Genomic DNA, 20,986 nt, shown 5'->3' on the forward strand with positions numbered 1-20,986 from the left:
ACTTACTCTGTTTAGGATTGTGCTTTGACCTTATGTTTGTTTAGGTTTAATATGAATATTCGTAAGTAATATTTCTTTAGAATTGATCAATCTAAAAGTTTATTAGTATTAGATAGTATTTAAATGGATTTGCCCACAAAAAAATTAATACAAATCGTAAAATTAAAGCATTAACATAAAGGATTTTATGAGATAATTTAGGGATTTTTTAACCTGATTTTATTCATTTGCTTATTATTCAAGAGTAATGAAAGACTTTTTACTTCTTGAGTTTAATTACAGTAAACTTTACACTATAGCAATAAAAACTATCTTAAAATAAAATTTATTCCAATAAGTAACAATGTCTGCGCTATTTGAATCTTGGCATCATTAGAGTTTCTCAAGAACCTTCAAGCATATGAAACCGAAAGATTTAAAGGTTTTATTTAATTTAAAAAACCTCAAGCAATAATATTATGTATGTTTATGAGGTATTTAACTAAAGAAAGAAAATATTCAAAATTTATATTGTTTTTTAATATTTTTATAATATCTTGAAAAGTAATGAAATTACTGCTAATTTGTAAAGATATTGTTTCAATCAACAATACCACTGAGAATACAATAATGCCTTCTTGTGATCAATAGCAATGAAGTATGTATAATCTACATCAGCAATTAATTGAAATTAATATTAAGTGTACAAAATCAGGTTAAACATAAAAACTCAATAGTAGAATAAGTTAGTAACTATATGTTACCAATGAATGCAGGACTAGAGGGCAATAGAACAAATTAGAAAATTATTTTTTTGAGTCCTCAATACTTTAACCTTCTTGGGATGTCTTTTAATTAACCTTTTTATCTTGATCTCCAGTGCAATAACGATTTTTGACATACCTTCATATTGACATTCTTTTTTATTATAAACTAGCATCGAACATTTTTGCATCATAAAGACAAGGTAATAGAAAAGAAACTAGACAGAGCATCAGACTGACCATTAGTACTCCAATATTCCAATATTCTTATAATAAAATCTAAGTCTTTGAGGTTAATAAACTTATTCTAGATTTTACACTCTCTATGTGGAATGCGTTCCAAAGCCCCTTAATAAATTTAGTTCTACATCAAAGCTGACATTTTGAGTAGCGTGATAAACAATAATTTAATTTGTTCTTCGACAAAGTATGAAAAATAATAAGTAATCACAGGTGCAAAAAGGATGGTACACCAAAGAACGTAAACATACCATCAGCTTAATTTAATAACTTTTTCTTAAAAATTGCTAAGGATATTGTACAAAATATTCCTTAATGTAAAAATGACCCAATTAACTTTCTAAGCAAATTTCCTACAAACACAGACTTCTCTTTTACCGAAGTTATATTTAATGAAGTAAGATGGATAGTTAATAATCTTATAAACAAGCAAAGTCACAATCTCTGAATGAATTTCATAGCAAAATAATAAAATCAGATATTCATACCTCTAACAAAACTAAATCTCTGTTTTAAGTAAATCATATTTCCAGCTAAACTGGAAACAGCAGTAGTAATTCCTGTTTTCAAAAAAGAAGATCCTACCCTACTGGAAAACTATAGACTTATATCCCTTTTGCCTATAGTGTCTAGATCCTTGAAAAGTGTCTGGATCTTGAAATGACAGAGTTATTTGAAGCTAAATCTTCCTTCGGTAAACAACAGTTTGGTTTTAAAAATCAAAGAAATAGAACTCCCTTCTCTATCTGGCATGGGACGCAACTGAAGGATTTCATACTAGGAAGTTTGCCTCGGCTATATTCTGAGATTGGAGCAAGGCATTTGATTGTGTCGACCATGCCATTCTCTTAAAAAAGCTATAAATCTATAACTTTACCGCCACTAATATTAAACTCATAAAATCATATCATAAACAACATCAGCAGGTTATCCGCTGATCTGGAGTAACATCGGCGGATAGTGTCATTAATATTGATGTTCCTCAAGGATCTGTGCTTATCCTATTTTATTTTTTATTTATGTAAACTACTTTCCGCTAAGTGACGCCAATGTTAAGTATACGCTGTTTGCTGATGACACAACAATTTTGCACACTGCAGATAATTACCAAGGGGTCCATCGAGGTACAGACCAAAGCACAGGACTGGTTTTGCTCAAATCGGCTCTTGCTAAATGTGGAAAAAACAAATTGCATGTCTTTTACCTTAAAAGATCTTCCCAATAATGAACTACAAGAACAAGTGCGGTTTCTAGGAGTAGAGCTGGACCCAAACCCAAAACTGATGCACTCTCAAGTAAACTGAATAGAGGACTATATTTATTTAGAAATCTGAAAAATTGTGTTTCTGTCGAAAAAAAACCCTGTTTCGATCAACTAGGGTATTAAGCGGTAAAGTTTTTTAATGCTATAATAGGTGCTATCAGATCCTTACCCATTATTAAGTTTAAACAGTTTATAAAGCAATATCTCATTAAAAACTCATTTGATTCATTTAAGCAATACTTATTTCTTTTATTCTGATTTAAGTAGTATCTTATAAATGTTTTTTTATTTTTGTAGGCGCCCGAGTTAATTTATTAAAATGTTTTAAGATTTATTTCCATGTTTAAATTTAATATTTTTATAGATGCAATTTGTGTTTTTTTAATATGTGTGTTTTAATTGGGACTTTAGGAATTATGTAAACTGATTTTTATATTAACATGAACAAACTAATTGTCCTATGGTTGGAACCTTTGGTGCGATACTAAAATTAGAGACAGTTTTACTTTTAACCAAAACTCTTTATTTTACTCTCTATACGTGTTTTGCTAATGATGTTACCATCTTCGGGAGAAGACTAAAACTCGAGGAGAGTAAAATAAAGAGTTTTGGTTAGTGGTAAAACTGTTTCGTCATATAAAACATTTGTATATGGTATTAGTATTTTGTAAACATTAGGCTTTCTCCCCTTCTGAAAACTGAGTTTGATTTATTGATTCTTTTAATGAATCAAAATTGGTTTCTTTTTGTTCTTTGCTTATTTTTTTCTGCTTATCAGCGTTTCTCCTTGTTCTTCTTTGATAGCCCTTATTAGGCATTCTTGTTTTCGATGTTGGTCTTAGTTCTAGTTTTTCATGTTTAATAAGGCTAATATTTTTGTCTCCAAAAGAAACTATCTGACAAAAATTTCTTACAGAAGAAAATGATAAGCAAATGTTTTACATAATAATCTGAACACGTAATATGCTTTTGTCAAAAATAACTCATATAAAATATACCAGCGCTAACATTTATTATTTAAATGTATGTATAAAACTCAAAAGTTGCCAAGAAACAAGCGTACCATATCTTTCTCGCCAAACAAAAACGGTGTGAACATATAACTTTAAATCCGCTAGCCCCAGTGAAAGAAATGTAGATTTATCCGCTGGAAAAGTTGGAAACGATTCAGTTTATTCCCCCCAGCAACCGTAGTTTTTCTCTTTGTGTCATTTAGGGAAGCTGAATTTACCTTTTCGGTGCCAAGAATGCTCTTCAAGTCAAAACCGGGTTAGGTACGAAAGAAACATGAGATATATAAATAAGAAATATTGGCTATTTTAGAATCATGGTTGAAGATATTTTTCACGTAATATACATTATTCAGCTAATACTTTTGTAAGATTAAATGGCTGGGGTTTTACCGGATAAAAGAATTGATATAAAAATATATCATTATTATTCGTCTTTCAGATACTTTTGCAAGTAAAGTAGCTGCAATTCATGACAAATACGCCGATGCAAGTGTGGGTAACGTAACCGGCAGCAACGCAGTAAACGTATTTTTGGGCATAGGCGTGGCCTGGTCAATTGCTGCTGTCTACCATGGCATTCATGGAGAAAGCTTCAAGGTGGATCCTGGAAGGTAAGTCCAATGAAGTTATTTGATTAGTACATGCTTAAGAAATTTAAACCATATTGAAAAGTTTCAGTTTATCTCATAATAATTTGGATTACTTTAGAGGCCATGGAAGCTTTATTATGACCAATTTTTAAGTCAATCTTCTTATTGACCAATTAATATTAGAGACGCCTGGTTTGTTCGTCAAAATATAATCAGCAACAGATACTTCAAGTCAATCATTCTGACTTCTTTAAGACCTTTAATATAAATTATTACTCATCAATCTTTATTAATTTATGATGGTCTGTATGGTGTACTGTTAAGGTTTGATTGAAATAATGTTCATTAGTTTGAGGTGCTGAAGGGTTTGAAAAAAAAATTGAGGTCGATATGACCAGTAGGAATATTCCTTATGCCTTTAGAGGTGATAATTCAAGTCGATCATCTCCGACTGGTATTTTCATCTTTACAGTACTTAGCCTAGTAGAACTGACCCGGATTTTATCCAGAGTCTTATTTACTCCCAAATGAGCTTTGTTTGCTTCACTATGCATATCATCCATTAACTTTCTTCCTTGGGATCACTAACGGTTTCTTAATAATTTTTCCATGGGGGCTATCCCAGTTTCTCCTCAATAACCCATCCTTGATAACTGGTGAGGCCTACTGCCCTTAATGTGTGTGCCTTAGTGCCTTAAATATCAATCAGCTGCACCTCCTTTATCCATGTTGCGGCTTGCCTTTCTTCTTCTTCATTTAAGAACTGCATGACCTGTCCTAATAAGAAACGCTTGTCGATATATGTAATTGGGAAAATGGTCTACGGCTCTGACAATAGCTAGAAGCTCCCTCCTCATGATGTAATAATTTTTTGCCGACTTTTACAACGCTCTGCTAAAATACGACTCGTATCTCACCATTCTGGGCTTATGGAAGCACAGCTCTAATACCAAGCGTTCGAAAATTAGGATTGCTCCGTGTTCTATTAAAAACTGGGTTTGTTCTGTCAACCTATGCAAAGGAACATTGTTTTTTAAATTGGAATATTAGCAAATTTTTTGACAAACCTTCAGTAGTATGTGCAGAGTCCAAGAAAACTTCTTAACTAATGATTATCACGAGGTCGTGGCTAGTCATTTATGCTTTCAATTTTTGCCGGTTCAGTTTGTATTCTTCGGACGATACCTCATTCCCAAGAAAATTCACTTTCTGTTGAAAAAACGAGCATTTCTTTAGGTTCAGCTTAAGCTGGGCATTCTGGATTTTGGAAAAAACTGCTTTTTGAGGTGTTTATCGAAAGTTTTTCCCATTACGAGAACATCGCCACGGTAAACAAGGCATCTCTTCCATAGTACAAATTCCATTAACCTCTCGAATGTAGCGGGAGAATTACACAGACCAAATGGCATAACATTAAAATGATAGAGGCCATTTTAGTAGAAAACGCAATATTTTTCTTGTCTTCATCCTAAATGCCTACTTATCAATATCCACTTTTTAGATCCAATGTCGAAAACCAGCTTAAACCGGCAAGAGTCAAAAGCGTATTGTCAGTTTTAGGAAGTGGGTAACTAACTATCTTTCTTGGTGGCGTCATTAAGATTTTTATAGCTGATAGGATAACACCATGGACTGTTTGACTCCTTGATAATCCTCTCGTTTAGCATGTTGTTTATAAGGTACTCTGCCTCCTGGTGTTTAATAACAGGTAGTCTTCTAGATTGCTGACGGATTGGTTGAGTATTTATATTTATTTTATGCTTAACTAGTCCGGTTCTTTCAGTTTTACCATTAGGCTCTTCAAAGATCTCACTGTGCTTTGTGTGCACTATTTGGCCTTGCTTAATTCATCCGGGGAAAAAGTTTCCAATCATTTGCGAAGCTCTCCAGATTCGTGTCGAGTCGTTTGGTCAAAGAAATCACCCAACCTTTTTCACATCAAGACACAAAACTTACTGCTTGGTATAAGGCCACCAAGTGACACTTGCTTAAGGCTATCTTAAGGTTATTGAGGAGGATGTTGGTAATGCCACATTCTACTGTTACTAGTGACTTCGCATAAGGTATTTACAGGCATTCTCTTGTCCTTAGATCAATTTAATGCGGCTCCCAGATTTTTTCTTTAATCTTCCAAAAATGATCTTTTCACTATTACCATTTACTCGAACAGACTCTGCTGCCACAACCCTTATACCATCTATGCCTTTACTGAATAAAATAAATTTTTCCGAACCAAATACTTAGCTTGTTGTCAAACGAGAATTTGTTCTGTCTATTAAGATCCATTTCCAAAATAAACTCATCTTCTATATCAACCACCAATACCTTATGACTTAAACTGAGACTGCCCAGCTGGATATAGACTTTCAGCTCCCTAGTAATGTTCGCCGAGTCTCCAGTTACCGTGCGCAGCATTAAACTCCGAGATAAAGGCTCAATCTTTAGTTCACGTACTATGCTTGATCTTAATAAAGATATCGCTACTCCCGTGTCAACCGTAATGGTAATCGGTCTTTCATTACCTTCCCCTTCGAGGGTCAAGCTTTAAGCAGAGATAATTCCGGGGCCTTTATCTTCACAAGCGAATACTCGCCCCTTAGTGCTGACTGTATTTAGTTTTCCTGATTGATTCGAGAGGTTTTGCGAGTTCTGGATGGCGATTTCGAGATCGCATCTGGACTCGACAGTCACGTTTTATGTGTCCAGTGCATCTACATTAATAGCACTAAATATCTAAGTGGCTGCTGGATTCCTTCTTTTAATTCCTGCCTTTTTTGCTTGATGATCTCTGTTCCCAGATTTTGTATACCATCACTATTGGCACTACCCTTATTCTCTTCGATGGAAACAGCTCTGATCTTTGGCCTGGAAATGTTATAGGCAGCACTGCTGTTTTTAGGTTTGGTGATGCGCAGCATTTGTTGGATTACTTGATCTCTAATGCCATCTACGAAATATTGGACAGCAAGTTCATCTTGGAATTTTTCAGAGGTTCCTGAGTAGGCCAGTTGAATAAGGCCTCTTATATCTGCCTCATACTCTTGTAAAGTTTCTCCAGCTTTTTGATATCTTACTTGAGATTGGTTTAGCTGCTTTCGATGTTCGTCAAATCTTCTCTCTATGGTTATGGGTCATAGTCTTGTTGGTGACAAGCTGGTACTGTCTAAAGCAACAACCCAAAACCAAACCCCTAAGAGCTACCACCTTTTAATTATCCCAGCTATTAGCTGCTGTAGCTGTATTAAATTGTCGCTTGTAGATTGCCCAAAAAGTCTAGGCCTCAAACGTTTGAAGCTTTATGTTCTGTGAGATGCTCAATTCCACCGATGACGATATTTGCCTTTTTATCTAGGTAATTTTGGATTATAAATTGTTTACACAGTCCCTTATCCCTTCATGTCCTCCATTTCGTTTCCTATTTTCTGTTGTTCTTCCCTAATTTTAAATAGCGAACATACAAGCAACTTGTATTAATTTCTGGAATATTTCCTCTTGTTTATGCTTCTCTTGGCATCTTCTTTCCTCAGCCTGCTGCTGCCTCTCTTTCTCTTTTTGTTTTTTATCGTCATCGCGCTTCCATTTTATCCATTAATTCGGACATGAATTTAGTTATTTGGTCCATCTCGGCACTCTGTTTTGTTATAAAATTTAAAAATTCATTTCCCTGATCTTGTTCTACTTTTGCTCTCCTAATACTTTGTGTTGCAAATGCTCTTTTTTATTGCTTTCTGACACCAAGAATGGTTACGGATTTCCCGTGAATTTAATAAATAAGCACACTTTGAACACTAAACACTAACTAAACTTTTATTCACTACTTCACTTACTATCATATACTATCACTTATTGATTATTTATCATACTCAAATCCAGCTATATATTTAACATCGAATTAGGTCTGTATATATCCAATCAGATTCTATTACTAATTTCTAAAGTTTTAACAGAATGTTCTTTAAGCACAATTATGTTTCGCATCCCTGTTCTACAAAATAATTGATCACCAGGTAGTATTCCATTGAGCGTCCAGCGTGCCACAACACGCGAGGAAAGAAGGTTTTGTTTATTTTTTTTAGGATTATGATGACTCTGAATTGTGTGGCACGCTGGACGCTCAATGGAATACTACCTGGTGATCAATTATTTTGTAGAACAGGGATGCTCACATAATTTGGATCGAACTTCCCTAAGGTAAGTCGTTTGATCTATTAAATATAAACGAAAACAAATCTTTATAATAATCCGGCCAAGACAGGGCCGTAATAAGGCAACTTTGTAACAATCGTTTAGTGGTTGTGTAAGGGTGAAAGTCTGAAGATCTAATTGATTTTGGATACTGGAATCTCGCTGGAAATCATACACTCAACTTTTCAATTTCCACTTCCTTGATAGGGGTTTACGGACAAATTAAGTTTTGCAAGTATGTCTTTATGAGTAGATGGATTTTGTTAATTACAACTTAAAGATGAGAAAAAGGCTTTGGTTGTTAGAAGTTGTAACCAAATCGAACATTTATCCTCACATTGTAATTTCATCAAAACTACTTTGATATTATCAAACATGAATTTTTATGATATGTAATATTTAAAGTTGTCACCGCCTTTAAGTAATTTCAAAAAGCCTTAAATAATCTGAAAACTTCGAGGAGGTCAATATGTCGCATAAAACTTTAAGAAATATCATCTATTAGTATGTTTCAGTGCACAATACTGGATATGGACGACTGAATTTAATTAAAGATATTTCACATTATCAGTAGGACCTAATCCCTACTAATTCCAGCTGGCACATACTCTAACAGCCTTTACACGTTTCCGTTTCTTCTCAATATCCGCAGATCTATTTCGCATTTGTTAAAAGATTACGGGAGCTTTCAGTTCTGAAATTTATTATCGTTGTTTCGGTTATTCCATTTACCTTTTTCGTTTCAAGGCAGAAGCCTTGTTAAGTGTGATGAAAGAAACCTGATTTATATCACTTACCAAAGGGGGTCACACGGAACTGCTAGCCGACAAAACCTGGCAGGTCGATCACTGCGAAATATGAAAAATGTTCTCTAAAGAATAGGCGGTAAGACGTATATTTTCTCGGTTTAAAGGGATTAAGGGATTTTCACCTGTCAGCGGGTCTTTTGCAGAAGAAGTCATGAAATTTGCTGAAATCTATGGTTCAGATGATGTATAATATTTTGAATTATTTAAAAAGTATAATCAGTTGAGTTCATTTAGTTTATTTTTAAATTTAATAACGAATCTTTTAAAAAAGCATAAATTAAGTTCTGCTTGTTCGCAAAGATATAATTCCCTTATCTTAATATTAAACTAGAATTAATTAATATTTAACGGAGCAGTAATTCAAGTGTGCATTTAGTTTTAATTGCCTTATGCTATGAGAGTTAAAATTAATAAAGCTTTTTGTGTAATAGATAAGGCTCTTAGGAAGCAGTTAGGCCATTTGAAACTACTACTGCCCGCTTTAAAATTATAAGTTATAAAAATTATATGCCAAGAATAAATTATAATTTATAAGACACGCTTCATAAAATCAATGTTTTCTCTGTCCCTTTTCTCTCAGGCTGGTGGATTTTCATTGTAAAAGATTTTCGCAACTTTTTGCACAGCAGAAATCATAAAAAGAAATACTTAATTGAAAATAAATTATTCGAATTACGGTCATTTTATGAGATTTTTCAAAAATAATATATTCTTAAGGCCCTGTATTTCTTTCTCAAGCTGACTAATGTTATCAATATCTTTTGTTTTAATACTTTTTTTAGGTTTTTTTTAAGTCCAAAAAAACTTACTGTAAATTTTTCAATAATATAATTTATTTATTGAGCAAACGTGCTACACACATAAATAGAAAAGAAAAATTCAAAGAAAATAAAATCTCATAGTCGACTCATGTTGATATTTCGAGCATGTTACGACAGAGACATTAGGTAACGTCCCGGTATTCCATGGACAATCACAGCTTTCCTGTTTTCCAGAAATACCCCGTCAAGGAGTCACCTCACAACCTAAATGTGAAGCAAGTGGAATAGTAAAAAAAGATTATACCCATTACAACATTTTACATAAAACACTAAAATTACGGTAAATAATAAATAATAATATATATTTATTTAGCCAAAAAAATAATTATTGATAGACACCAGGTTTTTATAAAAAGTAAATACAAATATAAAAGCACAACTATTCTACCAACTACCAAACAATAAAAGTAAGAAATGAAACGTAGATTGTAAAGGGATTAAAATAAGACGACAAAAATTAAACATAAAAAACAAAACATGGTCCTTACATTACAGATTTTAAATACGTACTCTTCAAATGATTTATAGTATCACAGATTTTTATGTCATTAGCTAATCTATTAAACTCGGGAAAACCTTTATAGAGCACGGAATTAAGCATTTCAACGATGTTGCAATAATGAAATATAATAAAAAATACAATTTCTAGTTTTATAATAATAAACATCATAAAATGGTTCTAATTTATCACATATATTAGTTAAAATTGATTTATTTAAATTATAAATACATTAATACTGGGTCTACCAATAGAAGTGATAGAAGTTTAGTGGGTCATGTACGCAAAATGGTATGTGTCAAAACGCGGATCAAGCACAGTTGTGTTAAGTATACTTTGACATTTCATTATGAATCGTTTAAGTCAAGAGCCACGTATAGCTATCGTGAAAAGGTATTACGAAAATGCGCAATCGGTTAGAGCCTGTTATCGTGCTCTTAGAGAAGATTTTGGCCATCGTGGACGGCCTTCTGAGCTTGCAATAAGGCGCACAATTAATAAGTTTGAACGGAAGTACACTCTTCTGGATAATAAGCCACCAACGCGACAAAAAAGTGCAAGAACCGCTGAAAATATCGCCGCTGCAAGAGCAAGTGTTAACGCGAATAACAATGTGTCTGTTTTGCGCCGTTCTCAGCAATTAGGCATTTCACCAATGTCTCTGTGGCACATTTTGAAGAAAGACTTAGGCCTACATCCATATAAGATGGTTCTAACTCAAGAATTGAAGCCTGCTGACCATGGTTTGCGAAGAACGTTTACCGACTGGGCCCTGTTGCAGTTGAAACAAAATGCCGATTTTGGGAAACAAATCATCTTTTCAGATGAACCCAATTTTTTTCTTAGTGGCGTTGTCAATACGCAAAATTGCCGCTTCTGGTGTCAGAACAATCTCCAGAAATTAGTACAGGTGCCATTACACCCGTTAAAAGTGACTGTGTGGTGTGGTTTGCATGTCGGTGGAATTATCGGTTCATACTTTTTTGAGGATGCAGGGGGGCGTACTGTGACAGTCAACGGAGAGCGCTACCGCGATATGATAACAAACTTTCTTTGGCCTGCAATTGATGGTGGAGACTTCGAACAGAATTGGTTTCAACAGGACGGAGCAACATCACACACCGCCCGAGCCACAATTAATTTATTAAGAGAGCGTTTTAAAGATCGAATAATTTCGCGACATGGCAATATCAACTGGCCACCAAGGTCCTGTGATCTTACTCCCCTGGACTTTTTTCTTTGGGGATATGTGAAGTCGAAGGTGTATTCTAATAGTCCTCAAACCACCAATGAGTTGAAAGTTAACATAACTAGGGTTATTCGCGAAATTGAGCCCAACTTGTTAGAAAAAGTGATTGAAAATTGGGTTCATTGTCTAAACGTCTGCCGCCGTAGCCGAGGTGGATATTTTGTTTAAAACATAATGTTACATAATAAACTACAACATGAAACATCAATCATAGAAATGAACCAATTCGTTTTTATTGTTTAGCAATTTAAACTTATATCATTCTTATTGGTAGACCCTATATTAAACAAGATTTGTTGTTGGACAGACATTATATTTAAGACACTAAGACATACCTTAGAACATTGAAAGACTGGAATTAGCAAACAACAACAACAGAAGTAACAAGTAACAACAACTTTGTTTGAGTTGTTGTAAAACACTGGGTAAATATTAATTAAAAAATTAATAAGACGAAATTTAATCTAAAGAACTCATGTTCTCAAAGCCATATGTTTTTTCAAAATGCAAAGATTTGATGCTATCAAAATATTCAATAGTTCTATACAAATTTTCAAAAAAGTATTATTTTATAAAATTGTTTGAAAAATCCTAAGAAACTTGTTTTCTTAACGCCCAGCATTTTTAAAAAAAAATCTAATATAGCTATCATATTATATTTATTATTATCTATAGAGTTTAAAAAATATGATTTTATTAATGATATGTGTATTTTTATAAAAATATTAAAATATGTGTCAAATAATTGATTTTAATAATTTTTATACAATATTTCAAAAAAAGACTTTTTTATTTTTTGCGCTCTGGTCATTTAGTGAATTTTTGAATATTTTTTTTTAAATATTTGAGCTATAAACACTGCGTAATTTTTCTAATTGAAAAACTTACGTTCTTAACGCTTATATTTTAATTAAAAAATACTGAAAGAGAACCGAAATTCATTATTTTTATCATTATCTATAGAAATTAAAAAAAAAATTAATTTTGTAAATTTGTTTGAAAAAAATTCAAAGATTGGTGTATTTTTTTAAATAAATGCTAAAATAGGTATTAAATTAATATAGTATTAATATAGTTTTTATCCAAAAAACTTATGTTCTTCACACCTTTTATTTTTATCCAAAAAATACTGAAACAGAAAATTAATTTATTTTATTATTATATATATATATAGATTTTTAAGTTTGTTATTATGCCTTTTAGTTTGAGTTACTTTGCAATTCTAAAAAGAAACTTAATTTCTTAAAGGCATACGTTTTTTAAAATTGCGAACATATTTGAATCTACATATGTTCAAAAAATTGTCATTGTCATGTCATTTCAAAAACCACAAACTGTATTACTCAACGCCCTGTTTTTTTGTAAAATGCTCAAATAAGTATCAAATTTATTAAGTTTTTATCCAAAAAACTTTTGTCCTCAACACTGTATTTTAACCAAAAAAAAAATACTGGATAGATAGAAAATTGGTTAGTTTTGTCATTATATATTGTAATTTTCAAAAAACGTGTTATTGGGTTTTTTAATTCTAGTTATTTTGCAATTTTAAACTAAATTTCTTAATCCCATTGTCTTTTCAAAATGCAAAAATTTAAATGCAAGTTAAAATGCAAATTTTTAGAAATTTGTCATTTTGCAAGATTGTTTGAAAAAAATTGAATTTCTCCTCAACGTACTATTTTTTTTTTAATGCTGGTAAAGGTATCAATTAAGTTTTAAAAAAAAAATTCTTACTTAAGAACCTTTAATAAACCTTTCTTAATAAACTAATTTCAAGAATTTGTTTACGATTCCTTAATATGTTTTTTTTTTAACAAAAGACTGATTAATAATAATTTTTTTTCTTACTGTAATATTTAAGTTTTAAAAATTTAGAGTTTTTGAGTTTTACTCGTTTTTTCTTTTAAACTATTTTCTTAATGCCCTGTATCAAATAAATTAGTTTCAAGTGATTCTTTTTTTTTTGTTTCAAAATTAGGACCTTATAATCTGACTAAGACCCTTTAATCTTATTTCTCTTATTTCTTTATTATAATGCATATTCTTTACTTTCAGCTTAGCATTCTCAGTTACAATCTTCTGCACAGAAGCAGCAGTAGCTATCTTTATCCTACTGATCAGAAGGTCAAATATCGTGGGAGGTGAACTAGGAGGTCCAGAGTGCCTCAAATACCTTACATCGTTCACACTCTTCGGTTTATGGATAGCATATTTAGTTTTATCGACTCTTGAGGCCTACGGGGTTATAGCCGGATTTTAAAATGTATAAATAAATTTTATTTTTAGATTTTTTTATATGGTGGTATATTGGTCATTAAAATATAAAGTAGTAACTATTTTTTGATATTAGAGTAGGTACTAAATATGATTAAACATTGACAAACATCCCATAGAAAATAATATGAAGACTTAAAACAAAAACAACGAAATTCTATTCCGACGCCAATGAAGTCATAAGCCCAAACGGACAATTTACATGAAAATGAATTGGACCTTTCGGTTCGTATTTATTTTATGACATCTCCGCGATATCCCTCAGGATTCACAGACTCACGAACATTTAGACCCGAGGGTATTGTACTACAGAAAGGCTTCAATAGCCAAATGGTTTGTCTTTGGCAAGGCCTTAATATATCAAAATGGAAGGTTAAATCAAACGTTAAAATGGTGTGTACAAAATATAATATTATTTTAAATTTAATAAAAAATAGATTGGTAAGTAAAATGTTTTTGAAAATGCGTGTAAGTAAGAGAAATTAAAAGACATTTTCATGTCTTGCGTATGTGAAGAAGGATGTTGGGATTTATGCAAAAGAATTTGCAAGAGTTTATTATTTGAACCAAAATACAAAATTGGTACCCTTATTACGAAAATCATTTTTTTAATCAGAACTTTATTTTTAGTTTTCAACAGTTGTTACACTTATAATCTGACAAACTGAACCTCGTCTTTTTAAATATTCAGTTTTATTTTTTTAATTTGTGTTGTCAATCTGTAATCTGAAATGTGAATGTACAAATAAAGTCCCCCTTATAATTATTAATAGGATTATTATTATTATTTGTGTATCATAGGGTGTAAGGAAAGGAAGTAAAGATTTTATTAGGAAATATATAAATGACTTTGCATACTATAGCTGTAAAGAGCTTTTAGCCAAATTCACTCAAACTTTGGAAAAGATTGAGTGACTGTGAAGTTTAGATTAGTCTAATGAAAAGTTGTCATAGACAAAATTCTCTTTTCTAAGTTTATTCGTTAATTATTCACATCTAAAGGTCAACAAATTTAGAAGGAGTACGGTGACCATCCACAAGAGCGCTTACAAATGGTCCATAAACAGGCATGGCATAAACTTCAGCTAGATATTAACAGAATGAAATCACGTTATGACATAAAGGCGAATTCTGCCGGCTTTAATCTTGGGAATAGAGTCTGGTTATATAATTAACGAAGGACGAAGGACAAGTCACCAAAGCTCGAGAAGGATCTGGGAAGGTCCATTTCATGTGGTCACCAGAATCAACGACTTTAGTTTACCGGATCTAGCTACGTTTATTCAGTCGTTACATCCTACCCACAGCCGCTAGTTCCTTACCCTATATTATGGCTCAGGTAGCCCCATCTTTGATTATGGAGGTGTTAATCGATAATGAGAGAGAAGCAGTATTATGAAAACGTAATTACTATTCTCTCGCTTCTTAATCTTCTTTACACTTATCGAACTCTTTCTAACTCGTTACTTAGATTTGTTATTTCATGTTAATAGATTGATTTCTTCATCCAAGACCTCAGTTGGCCAGACCTGTATAGTGTATGCGAGAGTGTACGTGTCTTAATCTTATGTTTATTGATCGAAGTCTTAAATCTAATTATATGTTGTTTGTATGTGTATGTCAGTGTTAGTAATGAGTTTGTGTGTATTTGAAGTTATTTGATCACGTAAACTACATTTCCATGGAGTTTTAAGCGAGAGAAGAAAAAGCTTTTTACACTTAAGGTGTGCTGTTTCGTTTAAATTCAAACGTTTAACAAAACTATACTTACGATAACTCAAAATGGTTTTACTTGTATTTAATAAAATTAATAAAGTATTTGTGCATAACTTAATTGAGTATATTACGATACCTACCAAATCTGCATGGTTACCTAATATTTACAATATTTATAGCAGTATTATTATTTGAATCTTTTATAAATATTTGTTTTCATACTTACCATAAAACCAGCTTTTGTACCCACACAAAAACACAATTCAGGCTCTAATTCTATTGGTTCCTAAATACTAATAAACGAATAAATTATAAAACAATAAAAGTCAATCTCAAACAAGAAAATTATATTTAAATTATTTTGCTTTTATTTTAAAACCGACAAGATAATGTACAAAATCTACTTCTCCGAACTCTCTATTACACCATAGAGTATCCTAGTAGTAGATAATTGTTTGTAAATTCATGTTAGATATAATTTTAGATAGTTGATATGTAAATATTTTGAAGATGTTTATAAGTGTATTTTAGACATTGTTAAGACTTAGGAAAATGCTTCCACGATATTGTTAAAAGTATTAAAGTTTTAAGATTACTTCAATGGTAACTTAGATTCTAAGCGGCATTTTTGTTTAAATTATATAGTAGGACCAAGCTGGAATGGAATGCTACCACAAAAGAATAACGATTAAAAGATATTTAATAATCGAATATTATATATATTTTAAATTTTCTTAGGTTCTGAAGAAGGTTCATAATACATTTCTCATAACTATCGATAGCCTTGTTTACCGAAAAGTAATTGTTAATATTTTTAAACCTAATCCGGCTTTTCACCTGTTGTTGTAATAATAGTTCATTTAAAACTTTATTTCAACTCCTTTTTAAGCAAACAAAAGCGAATTTATATTTCAACATTTGTCCTTGGGTAATTGTAAAGCTAAGTTTAAAAGCAAGCCACATTTCCCTTTTTAGTGAGATCATCGCTGAAAAGCATCATTTATCTAATTTTTCAGGTTATTCCGTATTCGAAATTATCTGGATACGCTCTTTAGGCTTCTCCAATAGCTGCATCCGCAATCGCTTTTTTTTCTTTCTCCCTATTTCAGTATCTTAACTGGAAGATAATATTTTTGTGAATTTTGTGTAATTTGTTACAGACTTTATATGATTTAAAAAATATATTATATAATATATGATAAATTTCATAATTTCGCTTCATATACTTAGAACGGTCAAATTATCTTGAACCTTCACTAACTACTCCAGTTTTCTTGGTTTTCAATTGATTATAACTATTTCTTTGAAGATGATATTAATTTAAAAGTGTGTCTCTACATTTTTTGAAGTCCTGTTCCAAGAATTGTTGTTAATTTTTTTCGATCTAACCTCTGAGTCTAAACCACTATTACTAACTTCTTCTTGATCCAGGTCTGTATTTTCCTTCATATTCTCTAAAGAAATTCTCATTCGAAAACTATTCATTTATCCATGCTTAAAATGGATAAGATAAAAATTGTTTGAAGAATAGGATAAAAATAAGTTATCAATTACTAAGTCAGGCCGATATCTTGGATAAGATTTCTTAAATAAAATCAATGTTTACTTGATACAAGCTCTGATCCAAGTTCTCATTCTTAAACGAAGAGAAGAAAATATTACACTTTGTGAACACCTTCACAGATGTTTTTCAGCTTCTTTTTTTTGTCTCTTTTGTTTTTTCTTTGTCTTTTTCATAATCTCTTTCTTATTTCTTTAAAGTAAAAATCATGACTTACTCACCATATACTACGATACCTTGACCGTTATACAATTTAAATGTTGCTCATACAAGTCCACCAAGGGCATTCTTTCTAGAACTTGGTCCATTCAATAATCATTGGCTAACAACACTCACGGAAATGTATGTTAATTAACGTTTCGCAAATTTAAACTTACATCTAAGACTCTGAATCTTAAACATAACAAATCATGGTGCGAGTATATGATTCTAAATAAGCAAACAAAATACTAAATGATATATTATTTCTTTCCCCTAAAAATCTCATTTACAATCTTCACTACCTACTAGTCTTAAATGATTCTATGTCAAGATTCTTCCTTATCCGGCATGGTTGTACTATAAGTACCTTGTCCTTTTAATAACTGTTTTTCTAACTATAAATTGAAAATGTTTAACAAAATTTAACTATTGTTATTGTGCATATTGTTGTTAAACACTTAATTTTAAGCTTACAGGGCCTTTGTACCTTAATCCCTTAAAGGCTCTTAATAATATATTTATATGACAAAGGAGTGTGTGAGCTTTTTGCGTATTGAATTACTAGTATTTTAATTTTAAACTATACCCTACTATCTTAGTACCTATAGTTTAGCATTAGAGACCCTGTTGTAGTTACCAAAAATTAATTAGTTATAGACCAAAAAAATTTATACTGACCAAATTTTATTACAAGAGCTGCTAGAGCTTTAATTTCTAAAACAATAGCTTTTATAACTATAGCCTTCAAATCTAGAGAAGCCAATCTGTAGATCATTTTATACCTTAGCATCCATTCATATCCCTACTCTTATCGAAGTTACTATACTTATTCCTAGTTATTATTAAATTACTTGGTTTGTTCCTAATAAAACAAATGTATCGTTTTATACGATATTTCCTAAGCTAGAACTCAACTTAAACTATTATAGAGAGGTCAAGTTCAGGTTTTAGCTTAAGAATCAATGTGAGTGCGTGTGTATTTAACTTTGTTAAATGTTAAACTTGCATAGATATATGTTATGCCCTAACCCCTTACTATAAAAATGTTTATGTAAAACTATTCTCTAACCAGTCTTGTTTGTTGTAATTGTAGAAGCTGTTAAAAGGCCCTATTTAATATAAGAGACAAAAATGTTGTTCAGAAATAAAAACTGATAAAACATATTTACATATGGTTTAATTTTATCGTTCACTTTTATAAAAAATGAGACTGTCAGGGAGATCATCTTTTTTTCAGGCAGATCCCCAAGTAACAATTTGCAGTCACCTAAGTTGAGATTACTCTTATTTTTACTAGTTGCAACGTTGTTTTCAGTGCAAAAATTAGTTAGTCTTGCAACGACGTTTATTTTCGACCAAACTTCGACGTACTGCACCTGTATCGCAACTGATGTAAAACTCTGCTGTTTTTACAACGTATTTTTTTACTATAGATGGTAGCAGTAGTAATTTACACTTAAAACAACGACGTGCAGACGTATACAATTTTTCGAATCAAAAACCCAGTAAGAACAACGTTACCTCATCGTTAGCGAATGGGTATTACATTGCCTGATCGTCTGTGTTGAGCATTTTTCGCTGTAGAGGGAGCTTTTTGATATGTTAAGAGTTTTAAGAAGAACATGAAAAACAAAGGTAGAGGGAATAAGAGGAAGAAACAATATTAATTCAAAATAGCCTACTTAATCTATATTTTTATTTTTATAATTCATTTTTTGCTTGGAATTTTTTGGTTTTATTATTTTCGTTTTGCTTTAAAAAATTAAGAGATATAAAGACTAACTATTCTGCAACTTACTACAGACGCAAAAAAACTCTCAATGGAAGCAAAAATGCCTACAACTAGCTTACCTAAAGTTGATATGGATTATGTAGAATCATTGGAAGTGGCGGAAGGTAGCAGTGAAAAGGTTTGTATTAAATTTTACATATTTAAAGTTTAAAATACTGGGTTTACTTTTTGTAAATGGTTTCCTTCATGGTTCCTATATCCTAGTTTATAGCCTTTCTTTACACAAGAGACTAACCAGTTTGAAAACAATGGTAAATTTTATAAAGTTTTATTTTTTAGGATTTATATAGCAGCAGCAGCAATGAGAACTCAGAATGTAATGTTAACATTACATTTTGAGTTTATATTTTTCGAAGAGTTTATGAAGTTTTTTGTAAAAGTTAAAGTTTTGGTTCATTAAAGTTTGTAAAAAAAAGTGCTGTATACGCGCAACAAACTGCAAACAATAATTGAAATTTTAGGTTAGGTCCATCCGTTCTTCCTCTTGCTTCAGGCTAACCAGGGACAACGACAGCGGGTTTTTTATGTAACTAATAAAAAAACTACTTTTTTTTTCGCAATTATAAATTCAGGGCGCACGTGTTATTTAGGGCTAAAATAACATATTTTTATAGTAAACTATGTTCCGTTTATTAATTAAGTGCTTGTAAATCTTTCAAAACTGGTATTTTACCCGTATAATTCACTACATACAAACTACATATAACACAAATATTAATAAGGCCTGTTCAAAAGATGGATTAAAAAGGTTGTATTTTTGGAGTAGCTGCCTACTGGAGTTATCTATTAGTTTACTGTTAAAAAAGTAATTAATTTTTCTGTCGTTATGTCGTCCATCCGTCCAAAAATCAGTAAAAACGTTGCAAAAGCGTTTAGAAAGTTAATGAGTAATCACTGCGTAACGTTGAGACAACAAAATCTCTTTCAAATTGGTGTAAAACGGGGTTGTCTCTACGGTTAGACAACGTAACAATGCAACGTTGCGTTGCAATTTGCAACGTTGTCGCGTCGAAAAATTACTAATTGGGTCTTTATTTGAATAACAAATAATTATATTTGTAAATTATATAATTGTGTATTTGTAATTAACTAGATTAGCTCTTTAGGTACCTCTGATTGATGCATTCAGATAAGGAGACTGATTATTCTAGTTTTAGAATTAAGTTTCAACTTTTATAAAATTTTCTTTTCACTTTTTTTGTCAAAAATACCAAAAAAAAATATTCATTTTTTTTAATTTTTATCAAAACTGTCTCGAAGTTAAAAAACTTTTTTTTGACCTATTTCATTTTTTTGCTTTCTAATCACATATCTTTGCTATTTATTACATTAACCGCCATATGACGCATGAAGCGTTACAGATTTGTTTGACGAAGCCGCGTGACACATATTCGTGTATCACCTCGAGAGGAATATAAACCGCATGTACCTGTTGAACTAGAAATCATAATTGCCATCTTCATTTTAATTTAAGCAAATATTTTACAGACCTTAGGATTAAGTAATGAAGTCGATATATTAAATTAAATTTACCACAAACAGTTTATTTTAAAATAGACACCAAAATAACAAATAAAAAGTCCAACACAAAATTATTCTAAGTTACTCTAATTGTACGGAACACGTTTTTCACGCTTCAAAAATTACCGTTTCTGCCTTTTAATTTTTATATTTACTAAATTAGTAAGCCGCGTGCACCACATATGCGCCATTAATGAAAGAATAGAGTTGTTTTGTAAAAAAAACATTAGAATTATTTTCCAAAGCCAAAATTTTGCATTAATTATAACTAAAAAGAGATCCTAGAATCAAAAAATAATTGTCAGCCTCTTTTAAGTATTACAAAATTACTTCAGGTTTTGAAAAACCTCACAAGCGTAAAACTTAAAAAAAAATCTCTACTTTCCACATAGGTTTTTAATTAATTATTTTATAACATCTTAAATAGTCAATGTTGACTATAAATATAAAGGTTATTAGGAAATTTGACAATATAGTAAAGTCGACAGGGGTGATAGTAGGTGCCAAC

General features: G+C 31.4%; 1 protein-coding gene across 2 annotated transcripts in view; it reads left to right on the top strand.

The window, feature by feature from the left end:
- LOC126743110 (sodium/calcium exchanger 3) overlaps nt 1-14,289 on the top strand; it is a 172,909-nt gene extending 158,620 nt beyond the window's left edge. Inside the window, exons 6-7 of one of the 2 annotated variants that reach the window (XM_050450073.1) lie at nt 3,700-3,871; nt 13,469-14,289. In XM_050450073.1, the coding sequence (XP_050306030.1) occupies nt 3,700-3,871; nt 13,469-13,673 (377 nt within the window). In that variant the 3' untranslated portion in view covers nt 13,674-14,289. The remainder of the gene's footprint in view (nt 1-3,699; nt 3,872-13,468) is intronic. The other variant, XM_050450072.1, reaches the window with a different exon arrangement.
- Nucleotides 14,290-20,986: the final 6,697 nt, after the last annotated feature.

This window comes from Anthonomus grandis, chromosome 12, assembly GCF_022605725.1.
Source record: "Anthonomus grandis grandis chromosome 12, icAntGran1.3, whole genome shotgun sequence".
NCBI lineage: Eukaryota > Metazoa > Arthropoda > Insecta > Coleoptera > Curculionidae > Anthonomus > Anthonomus grandis.